The 23,297-nt window shown below is 40.9% G+C and overlaps 1 protein-coding gene across 4 annotated transcripts; it reads left to right on the forward strand.

Annotated features, from left to right (window-relative positions):
* The first annotated feature begins 4,586 nt into the window (after positions 1–4,586).
* On the forward strand, positions 4,587–22,301 carry ptpn9b (protein tyrosine phosphatase non-receptor type 9b). 4 transcript variants are annotated; one of them, XM_063218271.1, is made up of 13 exons: positions 4,587–4,658; positions 8,040–8,183; positions 8,679–8,768; positions 9,432–9,556; positions 9,699–9,804; positions 11,812–11,922; positions 12,090–12,805; positions 12,904–13,000; positions 14,875–14,944; positions 15,577–15,655; positions 18,489–18,639; positions 19,097–19,304; positions 20,086–22,301. In XM_063218271.1, the coding sequence occupies exons 1-13, from the start codon at positions 4,626–4,628 to the stop codon at positions 20,307–20,309; spliced, it is 2,154 nt and encodes a 717-aa protein (XP_063074341.1). In that variant the 5' UTR covers positions 4,587–4,625; the 3' UTR covers positions 20,310–22,301. The 4 variants fall into 4 exon arrangements, with proteins under 4 accessions (XP_063074341.1, XP_063074344.1, XP_063074342.1 ...); XM_063218274.1 differs by having other exon boundaries at positions 20,128–22,301; XM_063218272.1 differs by having other exon boundaries at positions 4,626–4,655.
* Positions 22,302–23,297: the final 996 nt, after the last annotated feature.

Below are 23,297 nucleotides of genomic sequence, written 5' to 3' on the forward strand. Positions count from 1 at the left end.
ATTTAAAATGTAAGGCATTACACTACTTTTGCATCACTTTAGTTACTCTTGCCAACATAACTAAATTTGAATCTGGCCATTTTACAGTGTAAATCAAGCTCATGATGAGTCATGACTTTCCCTTCCCATCCAGGAGGTGTTTCGGCAGCATGTAGAGTATAAAGTAGAAGGATAGCTTCTTTTTGACCCCCCACCACACTGAACACCATGCACTTCTCATGAACTTCTCAGTGCGCTCAACAAACACTTAGCAACAAAAACATTATAAGTTAAGCCACCCATTTAGTTATTTACTTTTAAAAGGAGTATGCAAGTGCACCCTCCTGGTGGTAGTTACAATTTAAACATGTATCTAGTCCTGGTTAGAGCTTAGATCGGGCCTAAAGAATGAAGCCCGACCCTTCCGAGCCCGCGCTCATTCCAGCCCGGCCCGGACCGGCCCATCACATTAACTGTAAATTATGAGCCCGAGACCGATTGAAGCCCGATCATTACTTAATATTGTGGACGTTATAGCTGACGGTGTCAACTAGTTTTAAGCTGTTTGAAGTGAACCAAACAGATTTGTTAACATTTATCTTGATAAACAATGTAATAAGGACGACAAGTGTTGCATATGTGTGTTGAAAAGCATCCAAATGAATCAAAAACGGCCGACAATATGCGGAGCATTAATGTTGAGTCCTATCGTCTTCAGGCTTCAACTGATCACTAACTTGTTTAGCCTACTTTTCTCATGTCATGTCGTATAGCCTACTCTTGCCTTGAACATTTTGATGATGACCACTTCTGGATTGTAAAGGCAGATCGCAAAATATAGATTTTGCGTCGCCTTGTCAGCTGATGGCAAATTTATTTAAACCGCAAATTGTCAATAGCCTAGTCAGACGCATGGGGAGGCAGAGCATCTAGCCTACAGAAATCTCCGACTAAATTATTTTTTTGAAAAAAAAAATCATAGGCTATCCCAATAAGTTACCGTCCAGATGCCTAGTGAGACTCAGTTTTTACTCCCCTAAGACATTTTTTTTTTAGGCGCCCTGGCGTCCGTCAGTGCCACAGCCATTTTGGCCGGTGATGATAAAAGTTAGGCTACAAAGCCATGCATGCACTGTCACTGGGACTTCTCGTGAGCATATCGTCCGCTGAAATGTTTAATTTGACCGTCTACAGTGGAGATCCACTGCCATTTTTCAGCAGAGGTAAAAGTGAAAGTGATTCGATGCTGCGATGCTGCATGCCATCGCATTGAGTCCCAAACACGGCTTGACTAAGCAATTCATTAAACGGTTTTGCAAATGCAATGCCCTTCGTTGTGTTCACTAATATAGCAAAATACAAAAAAAACAATAAACAGAGGTGTTCGACAGCAGCAGCAGCCAGCGTGAGTCAAGTGATTGGGAAGCATAACGTTATTGGGGACAACGGCACTGGTCTACCTGTTACCTGCTTGGCAGTTGAGAGAAAACTGCGCATGATATGCTGCCGTTTGCAATTTCGTAGTCTGACTTGTGCAACGTTATAGGCTAGCCTACACATAAAGAATCGTGTTTAAAAGCATCCAAGTAGGCCTACATCAAAGCAATAGGCCGACAATAAGCGGGACATTGGGCTACATGTTGACTAGTCAGTTTAATGTCGTCTTCATGCTGTAAACTGATCTCAAACTTCTACTTTTCTCATGTCGTATACATCTGTCCTTGGTTATTTTGATGATGACCACTATACTGGATTGTAAAGGCATAGCAAAATATAGATTTTGCGTCGCGTGTCAGTTGATGGTTAACTTATTTGAACCGGACAATTGTCAGTGGTAGCCTATTTTAAGTCAGACGCAAGTGGAGGAGGAGCATCGACAGAGTTCTGACACGGGAGACACGCGAGTGCCTGGAGGCTTTCAAGACCACAGCGAAATCTCCGACTAAATTATTTTGAAAATCATGGCCAAATGCATATGAGATTCAGTTTGTCATTCACCAAAGTCGATTTATAGGCGCCCTGGCGCCCGGCAAGCCTTGATACACACACACGCGCGTGCCAGTCAATTCAGCACAGCAGTATACGCTTGCCAGTGGAAGAAAACTGCGCATGCTGCCTTTTGCAATTTCGTAGTTTGACTTCTGCAACTTTGTAGGCTTCACACAAAGAATAGTGTTTAGAATATTTCGTCTAATCATTATCCAACATAATGTTGCCCGTGCCATTAAGGCCCTAAGCTAATAGTTCAAAAAAAAAAAAAAGAAGAAGAAGCTTGATCACTCCTGGGGCCCGGTCCGATCCGACCCGAGGATAGTGATGGAAAATACCGGACCGACCCGGCCCATGGGTCGGGTCGGGCCGCTTCGGGCTCGGGCTCGGGCAAATAATCTATAGCCTACTCTAGTCCTGGTCAAAAAAAAACCCTTGCAGTAAGGACTGCTTAACAGATTTTAAATATTTTCAACCAAACTGATGGTAAATGCTCATGATGAACAAATCTATGACTTTATTAGAAAGTAGTCACTGTAAGAGGTACACCTACATAATCCAACATATCTGGTGTTAACATATAGTTATAGTCTTAAAATAAAGATTAAAAAAGAACAAACAAATAATATGAGACAATTAGAACAGACAAATAGAATGATTTCCCACCCCTGTACACAATTTGTCACAAGATCAGAAAATCTGTATTTTATCAAAAAGGAGGGAGTCCAAGGCACTCTTCTCATCAGAAAAGGAATTAAAAGGCCTTTATTTAAACATGGCTATTTTGAAGTCAAAACATAGACAGGGCAGACACCCACATGTAGCGCGGTAGAGCCTTCTTCAAGCTAAATTTCACATTGAGCATCCATCCATGAAATGCAGAGGATACCCAGACCAGAGTGGTGTATATAGCTTCTCTACGGCTCTGACCTTACCAGTAGAAATGGGTGTGTCTATTGAGATATTTGTGTCGAGGCCGAAGCATAGGGGCTCTAGTCCCTCCCACAAATAGACAAAAATGTAAGTAGGCCTATGTAGATATGCGGTATATGAGCAAATTATCCAGATGTGCCATGTTAACAGAACAAAGTAGGGTCTATCATGGATTGCTGTTAATAACAGCAAAGTAGGACTACGGTTCCAAAACACGAATAGTGTCATTTATTGAAGCCTCATCAGGTTTCCTGTTTCTAACTGATATAATCACTAGTATTTATGATCAATTTAATGTTCACTTATGTGGGTTAGGCCTATATATTGGGAGAATATTTCATTAAACTGAATATTTCAATTAACTGTAAAAAAAAAAAAAAAAAAAAACTGCTTTTGTCATTGAGTGAGACACCAAAGTCCAAAGTAAGTCATGTTGATTGGATCACTTGACCACACTGATTGAATCGATCTATTGCTGAAAGCTGAAAGGGCTAACTGTTGTAAATGTAAGGTAGACCTACCTATCAATCAGTCAATCAATCAAAAATATTTATAGCACATGCATAAATGCATAAATGCCATTCAATGTGCCTATAGAGAAAAGAGAAGAACAAAACCTATATTGTGTTATAGATAGTGTGCGATTATCACCAAGGCATATGAGAATAAAGCTGTTTAACCTCCTTTTATTGGGGCAGTTCTAATTAGGACGGGGAGTTGGTTCCAGCATTTTGCAGCATAATGAAATGCCATTTCACCCTGTTTAGACCTGACCCAAGGCACAACCAGAAGAGGAGATTCTGAAGACCTAAGATATCTATTAGAATGGTACTGCTCAAGCATATTTGATATATTTTGGGCCTAAGCCATTCAGTGACTTACAAAGTATAAATATCAGAAGAGTTTTAAACTCAATTCTAAATCTCAGTAAGTCAGTGCAATGACCTAAGGCTACCCTACTGGAGTGTGGTCTCTTTTCTTTGTTTTTAGTCAGAATTATATCCTTGCCCGTATAACCTCATGTGATTCATGGGACAACTTTCTATTCTTCTCATATGATACAATATAATATTGGCTTGTAAAACTTAATTCTGTGTGGGATCAGTGAAATACTGTTGGTGAATAGACAGAGAGCTCACAGGGTCTCAACAGTTGGTGCTTGAGTAGTTAAGGGTTTGTTCTATCAAAAGGGTCGCAAAGGTGAATAAATAAAACAAAATACTTGTGAGGATGCAGAATCAGCAGAGCAACGGAATCTTATTAGAAGAAGGCCCATGGGCCTTTGATCAAGGAGACAGGCTTACTAGGCTAGCGCCCTACAAGCAACCTACAACAAAAATTAGTTATGCTTGTGGTCGCTGTGGGGTGGAAATACAGTCTCCAGAAGCTCTGTAATGATTTAATCATCATTTATAATAGGCTACCTTTTTATATGATGGATGCCTTGCCTAAACATTATGTACTCTGACTCATTTATTATAGTTAACACAGTAGTTTTCAATTTTTTAAATGGGTTTTAAAGTTTTGGAGAATCCAACAACACTCATATCAGAAACATACGTGTGATTTATTTACATTGGAATTTGTAATCACCAACGCTTCAGGCCATGGAATACAAACAAACACACCATTGCTTTTCCCCGGGTGTGTAGTGGACTTGCGCGTGCATGGTGCATGAGGTTTGTGGGCGAGCACGTTAGCTACGTAGTAGCAGAGGCTTCAAGATGGCGGAAGCCCTGACAACTCAAGAGGAGGTGGTAAGGCTCAACTTACAGTTTTGAGTTGCTTTGATTTTTGTGCTGACGGGTCAATTACTTTTGTTATCGCCAGCATGCACGTTAGTATTGTTATAGTGGTATTAAAATATATTTGCTTCCTTTCTTGCTACTGAAAGTCTTCGCTCAGCATTGTTGGCTAGTTAGCTAGCTATTTGATAGTTAGCTGACTAGCCCGTGTGAGGCGCAGCAGTAGCGATTATTGCATTTAGCAAGCCAACTTAGCTTGTTAGCTTTCTTGCGAATATTAGCCGACAGTTGATTAGCACGTTGTTGGTCAGAGATTTTGTGATACATTGTGTGATCTTCAACTGCTCCAAATCCCTCAAAGCTATACCGTCTTGACATTATTCGTTAGGTTCGCCGTACAGGAAGCGTCGGTTAACTCCCACAGCTTGAAATGTCATTTTGTTTTAAACTTAAAAGCAAACGTTTATGATTGTGCCAAACACCTCCATACCTGATAGCGGTTATGGAAAACGTTGGTGTGCCTTGCATGCCTGTTTGGCCCTGGCTGTTGTAGGGCTAAGTAACCTCAACCACTGCAATTAGTTCTTGTTTTGTCACGTCAAAAAGTCCGAATATGAGAACATCCATTTTTGCTTGTCTGTTACATTTGCATACATATAAGTGGCGTTTTGGTGGAAATCGGACTTCTTGAGCATTCGCCAGCTAACGTGAAGTAAAGGCAACTTGAATAGCCTTCTGGTTTCAGTAACCGGTTGTTAGTGGCAAATGTAACATCTTTCATGGCATTCCCCCTCCGCTGTTTCCCGGGCGAGTCAAATGTGTGCAAGTGTTACCTGACGGCATTACTATCAGTCAGTGTTGTAAAACGAAACCGAGTAAGTGAACAGTACATTCTACTGACTCAAAACATCCTACTGGAGACCGACTTTGTTAGCTATTAGCCTATGTCCACAACATAGAATGTATACTAAGCTACCATCCATTGAGTCAATATCTGTGTACTGAAATGCGACGTTCGCATTACTTTCTTTATATAGATGATGTCAGAATAACAAAACATAAAATGTACTGCGTTTTAACCTGTCCCTTGTGTCACACATTTGAAAGTGGAGGAAGGGGCGGAGGGTATGACAGAGATGCAGGCCTGTGCGTGATAAAGATGCTACTTATGCCTTTTCGAATTCTACCAGGGTTATATGTCCAGGCTAGTGTTAGGGGGTACTTGTGTATTGCTTAATACACGATCAAGTAGTTCTTTTTAGTGACTTTACAGGTGGTTTTATGATGGTTAAGTCTAGGCCTATGTTTGAAAAGTACTGGTTGGTTGCCCTCGTCTTTTGGTTGACGCTAGAGATCATTTTCTATTAGCTATACTACCCGGTGCATAATAAGATGACTCCTTCTCAGGGCAATGTCAGTCATTCCTGGATTAACAAAGCAACATACACTGTGAAGATCTGCTGCACTCAGTGCTCACTTTAGGGGTAATGTGTGTTTTTTAGGTGTAATGTGTATTTAACATCACCCTTGACGTGAGACATCTTACTGAGTGTGCAGTGTATTACCTAATGAAGCAATGAGGATTGGGTTGTTATTTGAACAATCTGACTATTGTTCACATGTTGTCCATACCTATAATTCATTTTCAAGTTGATGGCAGCTGAGAACTCAAACCAGGTTGACTTTGCATCCGTATATATACAATTACTTCACAGCTAGAAGGTCTACTGGTTCGATTCCCATGCCACTCGGAAGAATGAGTGAGTGAGTGAGTGATCTACTGCATCCTTACGCAGGGATCACACGCATCCGTCCGTGAGATGCGTTTCTCCTTTCCAATTTACTTTCCATTGGGTGAGCTCACGTCCTGCCGCACTAAATTGTAGCCTGGCTCGTGTTGCATGAGCTCCATCAAAGAGTTGAGAAATGTTGAAATTTTGACAGATGGCGCGTATGTCAGATGAGATGAAGTTGCTGCACAGCCCCACCACTGACACGCACCAAGGTTTGCCGTCATCCACCATTTCTTCCCTAATGGTAAATTGTCTTGTGCATCATTGGCTGATGCCATTTGACAGCACCTCATGAAACGCACCCACCGTCCTGCACAGGCGAATGCATATGTGTGACCCCAGCGTCATCCAGGAATGCATTGCCCTGATTAAGGAATCTTACCCCACATGTTAGGAACTGTACCTTGTACCTAAATAACTAAGTTGCTTTGGATAAAAGCTTCTGTTAAGTCTAACTGTATGAACAGACCACTTACGTTCAAAAGTGTTAAAAGCTATAAAATCCAGCCTGGAATGAATTGATCAGAGACGGCAAAAGTGGCGAAAGATTCTACCTTAAACGTCCAACCAGGGAGAGCAACCAACTGAAGCTTGTGTTTAGAAAAAATGAAGACATTCTTTTGGCTGCCGCCGAACCATGTCATAGCTCATTTTTAACTTAAGTTCAACTTTTCTTTGACGCCCTCAACGCCAGAACTGTTTTTGCAGCCTTTGGCGATTTTGCATACAAAGTAACTGCAACATCCAAACAAGTGGATAGGAAATGATTCCACATTTTGCAGTTTGGGGTAGGGCTGCACGATTATGGAAAAAATCATAATCACGATTATTTTGGTCGAAATCATTATCACGATTATTGATTTTTGCAGATTTTTTGAAAATTATAACAAGATGAAATATAACCAAGAATGAATTACATACGGGATGAGCAAAATAAAATGAATTGTAATAATTATGTAAAGGCAATAGCATGAAACTTAAGTGGACAGAATTCAGGCCAGAAACACCAGCCTGTCAGTATGTTCTGGCTTCAAGGACGCTCTCAAAAGTAGGTCACTATTGCCACGATTAAATCACGATTAAAATCATGAGTTCGATTTCACTATGTTATCACGATTTTGATTATTTTTCGATTAATTGTGCAGCCCTAGTTTGTGGTTCATGATTACAATTTCAAATCCCATCACCAACTATTCCATAATTACACTATGAATGATTTATTGGTAAAATACAGTGCACTGCTCTGGTGTGTTGCCTGCTGTCTCCCAGCACATGTCTATGTGTAAACAAACGTTCTCGTGCTGTAGTCAAACAGGGAAGGGAAGTGAGAAAATTCTTACAGCTCAAAAGAAATTTTAAATTGAGATAATTGTAGGTTATTTACTCCAAGATACCAGGTATGCTTGAAATTAAATTAGACAACTATTCGACAGTGAACTTTTTTGTCGATAATTTTTTGTAGTCGACGTTGTAGGCTAGTCGTTACAGACCTATTACAAAGTCAATTACTTCAGCTGATTTCGATGCTTTCACCGCCTTTGATCTGTCCATACAGTAATGTTGTTTGTGTTTGTGTATGTGTGTGTGTTTATCTGTAAAGGCTGTGGAGGAGTTCCTGACAGAGTTGCAGAGTCGGGAGCAAACACAGAATGTTGTGCTCGTCTCTGAAATTACTGCAGTGAAGTTTCTTATGGCACGCAAGTTTGATGTGTCCAGAGCCATTGACCTCTTTCAAGCCTACAAGGTAATAAACACACCAAAACCTCCAAGCCCTTACATCCCTGAACAAGAATGTTGCTTAGTCATGTGGATTCAGATGCCTGTCCATACAAATATTAACAGGTTTTGGTTTAAAATAAAGGAACAGGAGCAATACATACAGGAGCTATGCTGTATTGTGAATATGAACAGGACACACTACGTAAACTTTTTTCATAACCAGCTAAAATGGCTAGTAGATATTAATTTTGCTAGCTAAACACAAGATGTGTCAAAGTGGCTAGTAACATTTTCTTTTTACTAGCCAAACTGATGTTTCACCAGCATTTTTCTGGTTGGCAGGTGTTAATTTAGAGCCCTGAATATGAACATGTATTTATAATTCTGCTGGTGGTTAGGTAAATATTTAAGTAGGGCATAAATAGTATGTTTTGCTGCAGCATGTGGTGTTTTTAGTGTATTGAGTGCAGTGTGTATAATTTCTAGAGTATTCATTTATGTGTGTTTGTCCATTTCCCAGAATACAAGAATAAAGGAAGGAATTTACAACATCAATCCAGAAGAGGAGCCCCTGAGAACAGAGCTGCTGAGTGGGAAGTTCACAGTGCTGGTAAGTCCGTCCCTCAGGACACTTGGGCTGTGCAGTCTGTCACATTGTGATTTTGATTTCCACTGCTATGCTCATAGAAATAATGATGTTAAAAAACAAGGTGTGTTTAGGGATGTCTTTGTCCATGTGTGTCTATTTATCTGGTGCATCCAGAACTTCTTCAATAAGCAGTAGCATTGCTGCTCTGACAACTGGATGTTGTTTGTTTTTTGGCTCAGGCGTCAGGTGGAGTAACGGCATTTAATGCCCATAAATATATTGGTAATTGGTGGTTGATATGCTGCAATGAATATGCTTCTTAGATAGTCCACTAAGTCTAAAAACAAACAAAAAAATCCTTACAAAATCCAGCACTGGCTGTCGTTGTGCTGCCTTGACGTGTGCTACTGCTGAAACGTCACTGGGGCTTGGTGGCATTAACATATGGCAATTTCTTAATATTTTTCCATAGTCATACTTTTTGTTAATATAATATTTTATTGAACCGAAGCATGTATGCTTTGCAAGGTTTACCATGAAAAATGGGTTATCAAGTAAATGATCAAGGCCCAACTATTTTCTAAAACCTGCTATTTTCAAGCAGCGCTACCTTCTAAATTTCAAGTGGTTGTTGTGGAAGGTAAGATGAGACCTAATGTTAATAACCTCTCTGGTTTTATGCAGCCTGGCCGGGATTCTAAGGGTGCTGCTCTGGCTTTATTCACCGCTCGCCTTCATCGGCCGGAACTCACAACACATAAGGCTGTGCTGCAGGCCATCATCTATCAACTGGATAAGGCCATTGAGAGGTACACATATCTCGCTACTTGCAATTGAAACTGTGTAACGGCAAAGTAATGACCAAACTCTTTTTGTTTTGTGTTCTCTGCCCAAATCATGGAGATTAGGCCTACATTGAGTTTTCCCTCTTTTGCTTTCTGATTTCTCTAGCATTCAGACACAGCGGGATGGTCTAATATTCATCTACGATATGACCAATTCAACCTATGCTAACTTTGACTATGAGTTGTGTGTGAAGATACTCAATCTACTCAAAGTAAGTCTCTACACTTCTGTTTGATGAACACTGTGTTGTTTGTGTCACGTTGTGTATGCCTTAAGCAAAAAGTTGATCATTGCAGGTGAGGGTAGGGGCTTTTATTGCGTTAGTTCTACACAGGCTTAATAGAGTTTGAGGTGTCTAGGAAGTCTGGGTTGTTATAAATTAGTTGTTTATGAGCCGTTTTATCTACCAGTTTTCTTTTTGCATTCATGAAATGCATGAAGGTGTTGAAGCAACAGCTAATTTATTGCTAACTTCGTCATGTGTTTGTGTGTGGGGGGTGAGAGTGAGTGAAATAGACAATTTTTCTTGTGTTGCATCCATTCAATTATTTTCCAATGGAGTATGGCGAGTTGTTATGACCTTACTCGCAAAGCCTAATGAGATTCCGTAACAGGGGGCAGACAGCTGCCCATAAACACATTAAATTCTGTTGAGCTATATGCAAATGAGTCAGATAAATGTACCCGTGTTATCCAATGAATGCAGAGCAAATCAGAGTATCCCATGACGTCCGGGTTTCACCTGAAGATATATTTGTCTCTACAACTAGTTATCTGACAGTTACTAAAATAGTAGCGATGCATCGATCAGCTTTTTTGACCCAATCACCGATCATCAAAATCATCATCTGCTGATCACCGATCACAGAAAGAAGTGGAATATTTACTAGTTTTTTTCTTTTTTTAACAGACTTTTAGTCTGTGTTCTGTGTTGCATTAGAAAATTGATGCGTGATCGGCTTTTTGATCGGCATGTTTTTGCTGATACCGATCAGGCTACCTTTGGCCAATATCGGCCGATCATGACCATGCTTGATCTGTGCAACCCCATTACATTAATTTGTGTCCACAACAACTTTAGGACAAGCTTGTGTCTGAAAAACACATGTCCAGAGTTAGGTAAGGGCACAATCAATAGTTAGTTTGTTATATTTGTAGCCACAATGCTAGGTGGACGGACGGCTTCCCAGGGAATGCTCATACATATGCACTGAAAATCTACCTGTAGTTGTGGTCTGGCAGCACAAGGAGATGCAGTGATTTTCCCACGCCATTTGACCAGAGGGGTAACGTTGGACACCGAAGGCATTCCCGTCACATGTCATGTTGACACTGTCACCCAGACCTAGACCCTGCCAAAATCTAACAGTCACTGAAGCAGGCTTGTACAAAATTCCGAATGGAAAGAATTTCAATTCAAAGTAATGCCATAATACAAACACTAGGTGGTGGTGTTGTATGTACTTTCAATGGGTGGTGTAGATTAAATTCAAAGAAATCCAAGGTAATGGCACCACCTAGTGTTCTTATTATGGCATTATTTTGAATTGAAATTCTTTCCATTCGGAATTTCGTACAAGCCTGCACTGAAGTCATGTTGCTGCAAGGGCATGGTTTTGAGTGAATCTGCGGTTTTAGACTCCAAATGCATACTCTAGGCATCCAATATTGCAGCCTGGTCAATGACTTAAAAAGTGACGTGGGCATAATACTATGTAGGTGGTATGGCAAGCTAGCTCTAAATGCCTCTATAACGAAAATGCACGGTTAAGCCTAGCCGCCGAACAGAGACATAGTTGTACTGAGACAAACTCGCCACCAGAGAAACGGACAACATTTAATTCCTCCCACGACATTAAGCACTGTCTTATTTGAATTAGTTGACTAAGGTAAGACATGAAATAGGCTTTGGATATTTTAAGTGGTGAGATTTTTAAATGGTGTCAAAAAGGTGTGTTGATTTTTATTTATTTATTTTTAAATCCAAGGGATCAAGTGCCAAACAAACATACCATTAGTTCATAGCTAATGGCTCTGAGATTACCAGGATGTGCTTAGTTTGTGATACTACTTCACCACTGGCAGACTGGGCTGCATAGGGTGAAGTGACAGATTTCTGCCCAGGTTCATCACATCAGTCTGTTGATCTTCAGCTGTTCTTCAATGTAGTACATCAGGGTCTTGCATCTGATGCACATTTGTGTGTCCTGCGTTTTAGGGAGCGTTTCCTGCCCGACTGAAGTGTGTGTTTATCGTGTCATCTCCACTGTGGTTCAGAGCACCTTTTGCAGTGCTCCGTCTCTTTGTAAGAGAGAAGCTTCGGGAGAGGGTAAGCCACAAAGAGTTTTGCTGTTTACAGTATTGCTTCATTATTACAACTTAACGTTTGCAGTCTAAATTATACATATAAGTATATTAATTATGTATAAATATAATTATATATAGAATATTATGTTGCAATATTAATTGCATACGTAATGTCTTTGTGCTTTGCAGGTTTGTACCGTCAAGGCCCATGAACTGGCCAATCACATCCCAGTGTCATCTCTTCCTGAGCATCTGGGTGGGACCTTAAATTATAGTCATATGGCCTGGGTCCAGTCCTGTTTCAATGCTGGCTCCACCGGTCACGGTAGCGATGCCAATGACAACCCAGACTGTGTGGGTAACCTGCTGCGTTCCTACTGGCCAGAGCAGAATATTGCCCCTCTGGATGGGACCAATGCCAACTTGCCTAACCACCGAAGCCAAGTGAATCACACCCAGCACTGGAATGGCTCTGCCCTCCAAGGGCGTGGCCACCACCCTCCTCCACAGTCTGACACACCCCCCGATACGCCGATACACCACATTCACACAGAAAACACAGTTGTCACGGAAACAGATTGGGCGTCTGACGGACAAATTCAAGAGGAACATGGACAAGGTAATGGACAGGGAAATGATGACGAAGAAGAAGACGAAGAAGAACGAGAGGAAGAGGAGGACGGGGTTCCCCCTTTGCCACAGAAGTCCCGTCCTCCTCCACCCTCCCACAGTCCTCCATCGTTGCCTGTTGAGCTGATGGAAGTGTCCGTACACATGCCTGAGCTGGGGGGCATGACTGTGCATGAGCTTGTGGCACATGTGAAGAGGAGCCGCAAGAGGGGTATTTACCAGGAGTACGAGCAGATCCGCAAGGAGCCACCCACAGGAACCTTCACTTACTCAAAGTAAGTGAAATCTGGCCGTTTTGTTATCCGTACCATACATGGTCTTGTCTGGTGTCTGTGCCTCCAATGGTCCCAATGGGTTTTGTGTCCACTGACAGGAATCCTTCCAATCAGATCAAGAACCGTTACAGTGATGTCCTTTGTCTGGATGACTCTCGTGTCAGATTGACCACCCTCGATGAGGAGGAGGATGAGGTGGGTGTCTCTTTGGTCGCTTGAATAGCATGAGAAAGTGACATTGGTCGTGACTAATTTTTGGGTAATTACCTCCGCCAAGGAAGTTGGTTGTTGACCGATGTTTTCGGTCACGTTATTTTATTTATTTTTTTGTCCGTCAGCAGGATAACTCTAAATTAATGAACGGATTTTAATGAAATGTTGTGTAGTTGTTGGAAATGACAAAAGGAACAAGTGTTTACATTTTGGTGGTGATCCAGGATTTTAAAAAAAAAAAAAAAAAAAAAGATTTTTCACCATTGTGGAATAGCAGTTTTTGACATTCAAAATTTCTAACTCCACAAAAGCAAGGCAGAAAGACAAATTAGGGTGTAACATAGTCAAATGATGTTCTATCAAACAGCAAAGATTAGTGATGATCGAATGTAGATTCCGGATCTGGTGATCCAGAATATGGAAAAAATGGGGGAATATAGAAAATGTGTAAACATCATTGTTGGTTATATTATAGGCATACGATTCCACAGCGTATAGGTGTTGTGGCATCAGTGACCCCTTGGCCTTGGCAGAGGTTTGCAGCCTTGGCAGAAGTTTGCACTCTCTGAGTGCTTTTAGTTTTGTAACGTATTACAACTGCCATAGACATCTCAGATGATGAAGGTTTAGCTTTGTAGTCTATTAGGGCTGGGAATCGATCCAGACTGCTTTTGACTCGTGCTCCACAACAGGTTAGGTTTAGGAATGGTTTTGGTCTGGACACAATTTTGTCCCTTGCTGTCCTTGGCAAAAGTAAAGCAGCAGAAACTTTGCTTTACTGACATGTAAGGGTTTGGCATGGTAGGGCACAGCAAAGCATTTTTGTGTTTAGCGAAATTTCAGTTCAGATCCACTGACAGAAACATTACAATGCTAAAGAAAAGTTCGTAGTTTATACTACAGCCCTGTCTTTGGATTATTTGTGATGAAATTCAGTGTTTAACTTTGAAATTTGGCCACATACTGCTCAGGGCTTTTTCTGAACAGGGAAATAGGGGCGCTCCACCCTCATACCTCCGTGGGTGCACCCTCATACTTTTATTTTTATATATATATATTTGAGCGCCCCTAGTAAATTTCTCATTCACGGGGGGGAACACCCCCCTTCACCCCCGTAATCTGCCATGATGCTCCCTCATGCCAAAAAATCCTAGAAAAAGCCCTGCTGCTGATCTGAGAATGTTTGGTTACTGAACTACCACTGTCCCACCTCTACATTTGCTGCAGAAGTCCATGGCGAAGTAATTTCTAAAATACTGTATGATGCATAAAATGCATGACACCATTGATTACTAAGACTTAAAACTTGGAGTTGTCAGGGTTGTTTATTGATTCGTTCTTACAAAAATCATGACAGTTTTATTGTTGTTGTTGTCCGAGCCCATACTGCTAACGGGTGATTTACAATTCAGGATGCATTACATCCAGTTTGTAGCATTTTTTGTGCCAGTGCATTGGTGAACCTCACTGACCACTCAGTGAGATTTTCTGTCATTACTTTACACTTAGCTGATGCTTTTATCCAAAGCAACTTCGGGGTAATGGATACAGTCCTCAGAGCAATTTGGGGTCAGGTTCCTTGCTCAAGGGTACTGAAGCCATGAACCAAGGTGGGGAGAGGTAAGGATGGGATTTGAACCTCTAACCCTTTGTATTGAAGTCCAACTCCCTAATCATTGGTCCACAGCTTTCCTGTGCCTTTGTAAATAACAACATAATGTATTCTTCAGAGACATGTGCTGTCATTGTCAGACAATGAGTTACCACTGATAATGTTGAGAGGCTGTTGGCCATTGAAGTGGTTAGTGTAACTTGTTTTTATATAATTTTTTTTCTTTATTTCTTTCTGTAACCAGACATCAGACTACATTAACGCCAGCTTCATGGACGGTTACAAAAGGAGCCGAGCCTACATCGCCACTCAGGGTATCGTCCTTCCCCTTCTATTCTGCTCCTTTTTTCTCAGTTGGCAATAGGATTTGTGTCAGAAGGAGAGGGTTGACACTTGTTTGTGTTTGTGTAATGGCATTATCATACTCGATTTGTCGTAGATGCTGAATGGCACTATAAATGTTACAAATCTTTTGTACCAGAATTTTGACAGGAGTTGTGTGACGTGCATTGTGGATATTGTTTCCCTTTTTATTAGCAGATGCGTATGAATTGAAGTTTAGGGTAGTTTTGCAGGTGCAGTAGATGCAGGATAGAAGGTAACGTAATGATGAAGGGAATTAAACCACTTAGCGCTTTTTTAATATCACATTTTTAGTGCTTAAGAAAACATGTGGCGGCTACTGTTACCATAACAACTTTTGACAGAGAAGACGGACACACCCAATCCTGTATGACTTGACTATGTGACTAGTCTACTGTCCAAAATGTGATTTGTAACATTTTACAGTATGACACAGTCAATGGCAAATGACAATTGGAAACAAAAGTGCAGTGTGCAGTGGCCATAACATCTAGAATCTAAAATAAAATCTAAAATAATCTGTGTAGAATCCTGTGTGAAAATGTGTTTAATGACTGTCTGAATGTGCATTTGTTTCTCAAAGGGCCGCTCCCAAAAACATTTGGTGATTTCTGGAGAATGGTGTGGGAGCAAATGGTCTTAATAATCGTCATGACCACCAGGTAAAGTGTATTATTGTCTTGCCAATGCACAACACATATGGTGCCTATTGGAAGTCTGCACAGTCCTGTTCAAATGCAAGGTTTTCATGATGTAAAAACGAAAGACAAATCATTCAACTTTTTCCCCCTTTAATAAAAATTATAACCTGTACATTGCAATTGAAAAATAAACTCGTAGCTTTAAAGGTAATGGAAAACAAAATCCTTGATTTGGTTCAAAAACAACACTGCACATCACCCAAATAACACTGTACCTACAGTGAAGCATGTTTTGGGGCTGTGAAGGCAGATTCATAGTTAACGTAACTGGCGTTAACCTCATTCATACCTCCCTCGCGACGATGGCGTGCGCTCAAAATGACGTCACACGCCCCTCCGCAAGCTGCCGCGGCGCGAGGTCGGGTACCCCACATTTTTTTGTAACTTGGCGTGCGCCACCAGTGACCATGCAGGTAGGCAGACAAAGCAGGAGTTGCAAAGAGATGGGCTACAGCTACTGTAGGCTACTACAGAATGGACCCTGCATCATTTTGAGGATAATACAATGTAGAGAGTTATTTTATCTTCTCCCTTCAATGTTATTCAGAGAAACAATTGTTTACTTTGGTCAGTAGGCTATAAGCACGTTGTGTTTGGCGATCTAAAAAGTGAAAGCCCATTGGGAAACTCCAACTCCCATTGTCATAGGCCTATTTATAAATTCTGCAGCTAGAACAATGCTCACACATGGTCTTGGAATGATCTGGCAATGTAGGCTACACAAAAAAATGTTTTTTTGTGATAAGTCATAAGTCAGACGTTCAGTAGCCCTACAGCAGCCGTGTTTGGCTTTCTATTTGAGATCTCTACAACCGCTGTATCTGATTCTGCCGCCGATTTCTGCAGTTTCTCTCATGACCAGCAGAGGGCACACTTCCAAAAATGCAAGCAAAAGCCTGTAAATGGCGCTTTTGACTATGAATGGTCTGCCACATTTTAATGGTTCTCGCGCCAAATTACGCACGTTAAGCATGTGTAGCCCTTTAGTCTTCAGCTGGCACTGGGGCCTTGGTAAAGGTGGAAAGAATTAGGGACAGCACCAAATTCATGTCAGTGTGTTTGTTGTGCCACAAAATCCTTCAGCCCCCTGTTAGAAAGTTGGAAAGAGGAACTTAGTCTGCACACGTAAATCAATACATGTCTGGCTTCACAAGAATAATATCAAGGTTTTGGAATGGCCCAGGCAGAGTTCACACCTGAATCACATTGAACATCTGTGGGTTGATCTGAAGAGGACTGTGCACAGGAGATTGGATATTGGAATTGAATATTAATTTTAATTATTCAATAATAATTCAACCATCTGTGGTCCATCTCTATCCATAAAGCAATCCATGTTAATTTGCATATGTAAGCTTTCACAATTAAGGCTAGTTATTATTAATATTATTAAATGAACAGGCAATGAGCACGACACAGCATGTCTGTGAGGAAAGCCCCTCCTTTCTCTGTCACAGTCCACTCTGTCCCTTTCTCTCCCTCATCTGTTGCTGTTTGGTGTTTCAGCGACTACAAATTAATCGACTGGCTGTCGAGGACAATTACAAAATAATAACGTTGATATGGTTGTGCTGACGATGTGAGATGCATACAGGCTATTACTCAAAATAGCTAACTGACGAGTCATTCACAAATTACAAGCGTCAGGTAAACGACGCTTGGCTCGGAAAATCAGACCATGTTGATGCAGATATGAATGGTGAAAATGCAGAAGGGGAAAGGGGAAAATGACGAAGAGTTCAAAGCAATTAAAGATGCCGCCTTTTGGTGCTGAGTTTCAGCTAGTATGTGCAGAGCCAGGGCCTTGTAAGCGCTGTGCCAGGTATTAAGGTAAAAAAGTTGCGTGAGGAATTTAATGTCTTGATCGTTATTTTGATCGGCATGTTTTTCAGGCTATTTTTAGGCCATATCGGCCGATCATGACCGGCAGCCAATCGATCGGAGCATCACTGAAATAATCATCGAAAAACTGCCTTTAGTGTTTACTTGGGTTATCTTTGTTTAATGTTATCATTTGTTTGGTAATCTGAAAATGTCAAGTGTGTGACAAATTGGCAAATAAAAGTTTTTGTAAAAAATCAGTAAGGGGGCAAATACTTTCGCACAGTACTGTAAGTGCTGTTAGTAATAAAAGCTTAAGGTGCTGCTGAGTTTGTTTAACAGAGTGCATATTAATGCAGCCATGGTAATTTAAGTTATTTATTTTTATTTTTTCCTTTTAAAGCTTTGAGTTTTTCAATTGCATTGACCAAGTCATAATGTGTATTAAAGATGGAAAAAATGGAAATTATTTGTCTTCATGTAATTCTTGTTTTACATTATGAGAACCTGCCATTTGAACAGCGGTGTGTAGACTTTCAATACTGTATGTCAATTCACTGCTCATCTCACTTCTGTTACTGGTTGTTTGATATAAATTTACCAAACTTTTTATAAGAGATCTAACTATGATGCAGGTTGCTTTTTAAGGAACAGTATGCATTTGAACAGACTCATAACAAACCTTAGTTCACTTCCCACTGACTATCTGTGCATGAACAATGAGCAGCATAGCACAATAATGTTTGTTCAAAATTTGACAACTTCCTCATGTAGGACTTTCCTCAATAACCCATGTGCCACAGTTGAGGGATACATTTGCAATAAAACCAGTTGATCACTGATGACTGGAATATGTTGTCAGTGACTGCCATCACTGCAGACTTAGTGGGGGATATGAATTTAAAAATGTAATAGCTAGATTTTGAGAAGGACATTTGCGTGAACTTTTGTGTTGTGTTTTGTGTTTGTGTAGAGTTGTAGAGCGGGGACGTGTAAAGTGTGGGCAGTACTGGCCAATTGAAGCCGGCCAGACCGAAGACTATGGATATTTCCTGGTGAGGAATGTACACATCGAGACTTTCCAGGACTTCAAGTTGTCTCACCTCGAGCTTTACAATAACCAAGTGAGTGCGGAATACTCTGCCACACATATCCACATATTACCCTGTAATGCAGTGGTTCCCAACCTTTTTTGACCGGGACCCCATTTTGACATCCAAAATTTCTTGAGACCTCATACACTTACGCAATTGAAAAACAAAAAAATGAGCGAACTGGGCTATTAAATCTGTAGATACCGGTACTTCTGTAAATATATGATTGTATGTGGCGTTTCATACTGAAATATTACTGATTAATTGAACATAAATTCATTAATTTTCTGACTGAATCACTGTTTCTTTACCCACCCACACATTTCAGGTGACCCTATTTGAATTCCAGGTGACCCCATATGGGGTCCTGACCCCAAGGTTGAAGACCACTGCAGTAATGCAAAGTTGACTTGTCTTGTTATTTGCATGTGATTTCCATGCTTATAATCCTATCACCTTCTCTGATGTGTGTCCATTGTGTTGCCAGACCGGAGAGACGAGGGATGTCGCTCACTACCTGTATCTGAGTTGGCCTGATTTTGGTGTGCCAAAATCTGCCTCAGCCATGTTGGACTTCAGGGCTCAGGTGAAGGAAAGGCAAGAGGCGGGAATCCAAGCACTCGGACCTCACTGGACAGGGCCGCCGGGAGGTCCCCCAATTGTGGTGCACTGCAGCGCAGGCATTGGCCGCACAGGTACACACCAAAACATTTTATGTTCATTGAAACATCTTTCCACAGACTCATGAAAAGTAACTTTTAACAGCCTAAACTTGTTTTGGTATGATTGGTATAAAACATCAGACACAGTTGGCCTAAAAATCAACCAGTTTATGCATGCATTTAGTATTGTTATGCATTGAGTCTTTTTTTCCATTTATAGTTACAAGGCTATGATGTCCCTTAGAATTAGGCCAATCCACCCACATTCTTAAATTCTTACAGTGTAATATTTTTGGCAGTTTATTTCCTGAATTCAGGCTGCCTATTCACAAATGTTACCTTTTTCATGAATGCTTACCACCATCACCACCAAATTCTAAGTATACATTATTATGGGGAAAAATGCACTTTTCATACATGTACTGGTAATAGGTCATCAAGCTAGATTTCTGCTTCGGACGCATAGCCTCTGCATCCGTCCGTCCTGTGTCTGTGCGCGACCACGCCCCCTGTGCAGAGGTTCTGCGCCCGCCGTCTTACACCTCGAAAAAATCCTAACTATCCGTCGGACGGACGCGGAGGATGCAGACTAAAAGGCGAATGATTGGTCGTCTCGCTACTTCCTTGTTCTTGTGGCAGCGCAATGCCGGTACTTTGCGAGAGCTAAGCTGTATTCTGTTAAAAACGATATTAATGCCTTGTGTGTAAATACATGAAGCTACAAGCTGATGTGAAATGTGTTATTTCACATTATCTCTGAACTTTGTTCGCTCCTTTCACGCCTCTCTGTCCATCTTGTTGACCTGTGTTTCAGGTACGTTTTGCACATTGGACATCTGTCTGTCTCGTTTGGAAGACATTGGGACTGTGGACGTGGAGCAGACTGTGCGCCGCATGCGAACCCAGCGTGCCTACAGCATCCAGACGTGGGACCAGTACTACTTCTGCTACACAGCAGTCATTGAGCACGCCCAGAGGACTGGCCTCATCCCCCCCCTTGAGTGGTCCGATGCTGAGCTCGAAACGGATAGCGAGTAATCCAAGAGAATGTGATGATGATGGAGGACAGAGTGAGAGTCTAAAGCAAATGGACTGGCTGACAGGGGGGAGATGGGATGAAGACAGCCATGTCGTCTGGTCTGCCGCCCTACGTCAAGCCTCTCATGAAAGCTCACTGCCTCTGAGAAAGGAGGAGGGATGGAGAGGGCGAAGGAGTCATTGGTCCGGCCGTTTTAAGCCTTTATTTTATGTTTGGTTGTGAAGGACTGACCGGAGACCCTGATGGGATCTGTGTCAGTGGTGTGTTTTTACCAGTTGTAGCATTTTATTTTTAAAAAATATGACTTGCACATGTGGAATGGCAAACTTGAAAAATATTACCCACTTTTTATTCCCCCCTTTTTTATCTTTTTTTTTTTTTAGTTACTCTTTTAGTTACCTCGTTTCTGGTCTGTCGTACATGATTTGTTCATGTCACACAGTTGTTTGTGTGACCATGAGTGAAACTTGAACTCATTTCTCTGTTGGGACATTATGGCTGACTCGGATCAGTCCTCCTATGGCTGTTGGCTGTTGTCCTCTGTCTTTTTTGTCTTTCCAGTTTCTGTTTTGTATTTTGATCATCATATGTGCATATTTAAACTAACCTGAAAGCCAAAGTGATCACGTGGAATGCTTGGATGTACCCTTAATTACAGTTGTGAGTTAAAACCCAGTGTATATTCTTGTAACATACATTTATATATTGTGCATAACAACCTTTGAAACGCCTTGTTTTAAGTAATAGACTTGACTTTGTTTAAGAAATATAGGAATATATGAATATATATATAAATATATAATATACAAATATATATGTATACACACACACACAATTGTTGGCTAGAGTATGAGACGTTGAAAAGGTGATGGTGACCTTGTGTATTGGTCAGATCTCCCTAATTTGAATCTGTTGTGTGTACACTTGTTTGACGATACCCGTCCTGAACTCCGCCTTAAATCAAACAGAAGTCACTGCCTCCCTCGACTGACAAACCCCAACAAATCCGCTTCATCCTCCACCTTTTGTTTCTCTCTTTTTCCTTCTCCTGACACTACTACTGTGCAGTGTTGTGGTGAGGTTGACACTGCCTCTGATGTCTGTGCCTTCCTGCTTGCCATAGGCGGTGTTGATCTTTCTTAAGCTCAGGGGATTTACTCTACTGTTTCAGTGTCAAGCCTTTACCCCAAAACATTTCAAACGAAAAACCTATCACATTTTGTTATATTTTATACAGTATACTGTATTATATCTTTTTATTTATGTCTTTGTAAAGTTTCAGCAGTATTGAAAATTGAATGAATGTTAGTACGGTACTAAAGAGCAACTCAACCAATGGATTTTTGTTTTTGTTTGATAAGCTAAACAAATCAAAAGAAGAAATGTAGAGAAGTCTGGCTGGTGCTGGTTGGCTTTAGACTGAAGTGACTTGTAATTATGTGGTTACCTTTTTGACAGAACAATGGATTGCCATCAAATACAAAGCCCTGCAGTGATTTTCTGTGATTTTCTTGTCTCTGTGCCAGAAAAGTTGTGTTTTGAATGAAAGGGAGAAAGGACATGATAGTACAGAGGAGCGCTGAATGTCAAGTTGCAGTGTTGCACCTGTTTTAGGCTCCTGCCAACCCCACGGTCATTTTTTACTTTCTCAACTCTTACTGTTGTCATGGAGCTGAGCCCATGATCTCTACTGCAGCCTGCCTGGCCTGAGTGGCTACTGTTTGGCTGCTGCTGCCAAGAGTCAGTGGCCACAGCTTCAGATTGCTACTGCTGGGATGGCTTACGGATCCCAGGAGAGAAAAAAATGGAGGTAGAACGTACTCAGAGGTCATGGGTCTCATTCTCCACATTTAATTTGTCTATGACAAATGGGAATGCAACGTGTATGTTTTTTTTTTTGTTCTGAGCTAAATGATATTGTGATTGAGTAATGGCCTTCCCCTGCGTCTGCATTAGTGTTGCTGTAGTAAAACATTGATATTATTCACAAACGGAAGTGTGAATGTCTGCCTGTTCAGTGTTACGATACATTTTTTAAAAAGTAGTACAGGGAGCACTTTCCAGTGTTCAATACCATGTGAATAAACTTATGTGAATTTTACAGTATAACACACATTTACAATGGCTATTTAATTACACTACTTGCATGTCAAAGGATATGTACGTGACTTCGAAAGGCAGCACTACTGCGAAAGTCAGTGCAAGGTTCAAGCAACATCAAGTGCTTTTTGTCTGTGGTTGCTCTATAGCTGGACAAGAATGTAATGTTAAGTTCAATACTTTTGTTATTCATATCAGGAAGTGAAACACATATTAGTATAGATTCCTTTTAGAGTGCTTTTTTCTTGAAGTTGATGACTGGCTCATAGATAATGAAAACACAAAACGATATATATTACGGAGGGTGTTTAGAACCAAAAATGTCAGGTCTCTGAAAAGTACTGTATATTCATTTCTATGTTAAATGATTGATCCTCCTCATACATGAGTAACTGCATTGGTCTGGCGCAGCATGGAGATCATCAGTCAGTGTGCATTGAGCCCAGGATGCTTTAAAGGTGCACTGTATAAGATGGTGGCCAGAGTAGGTATTGCAACTATGCTGTTGATTGAAATTGTTCTGTCTACTGCCACATTGGATCTTATGAATACTTACTACATAATTAACTAGTTCCTACTTGCTGTCAGAATCATGGAATCAATGTAAATTCTTGAAGTAATGTTTCAAAATCTTTGTCTTTATGTACATGTTTAAAAACAGTTACCAGTAACACAAATACACACCAAAGACAGCAAAAATATGCAGTAGTCAAAAGTTTGGCGCCACCACACTTTCCCCCCCATTTTCAGACAAGTGTATTCCATATCATTCCGCAAGTGTATTCCATATCATTCCGTTTGTGTTGTCATTCTTTTAAATGAATGCATACAAGAAAAATAATTAACGTGACATTGGAAAAAGTAACTGGGATGAATTTATATACGTT

This window comes from Engraulis encrasicolus, chromosome 16 (assembly GCF_034702125.1).
Source record: "Engraulis encrasicolus isolate BLACKSEA-1 chromosome 16, IST_EnEncr_1.0, whole genome shotgun sequence".
NCBI lineage: Eukaryota > Metazoa > Chordata > Actinopteri > Clupeiformes > Engraulidae > Engraulis > Engraulis encrasicolus.

Excerpts from the sequence above, each read along its gene's own strand:
- ptpn9b (XM_063218271.1), top strand. The coding sequence starts at position 4,626 with ATGGCGGAAGCCCTGACAACTCAAGAGGAGGTG. Across the intron at positions 11,923-12,089 it reads GAGAGAAGCTTCGGGAGAGG|GTTTGTACCGTCAAGGCCCA; the intron begins GTAAGCCACAAA and ends TGTGCTTTGCAG. Across the intron at positions 14,945-15,576 it reads AGCCTACATCGCCACTCAGG|GGCCGCTCCCAAAAACATTT; the intron begins GTATCGTCCTTC and ends TGTTTCTCAAAG.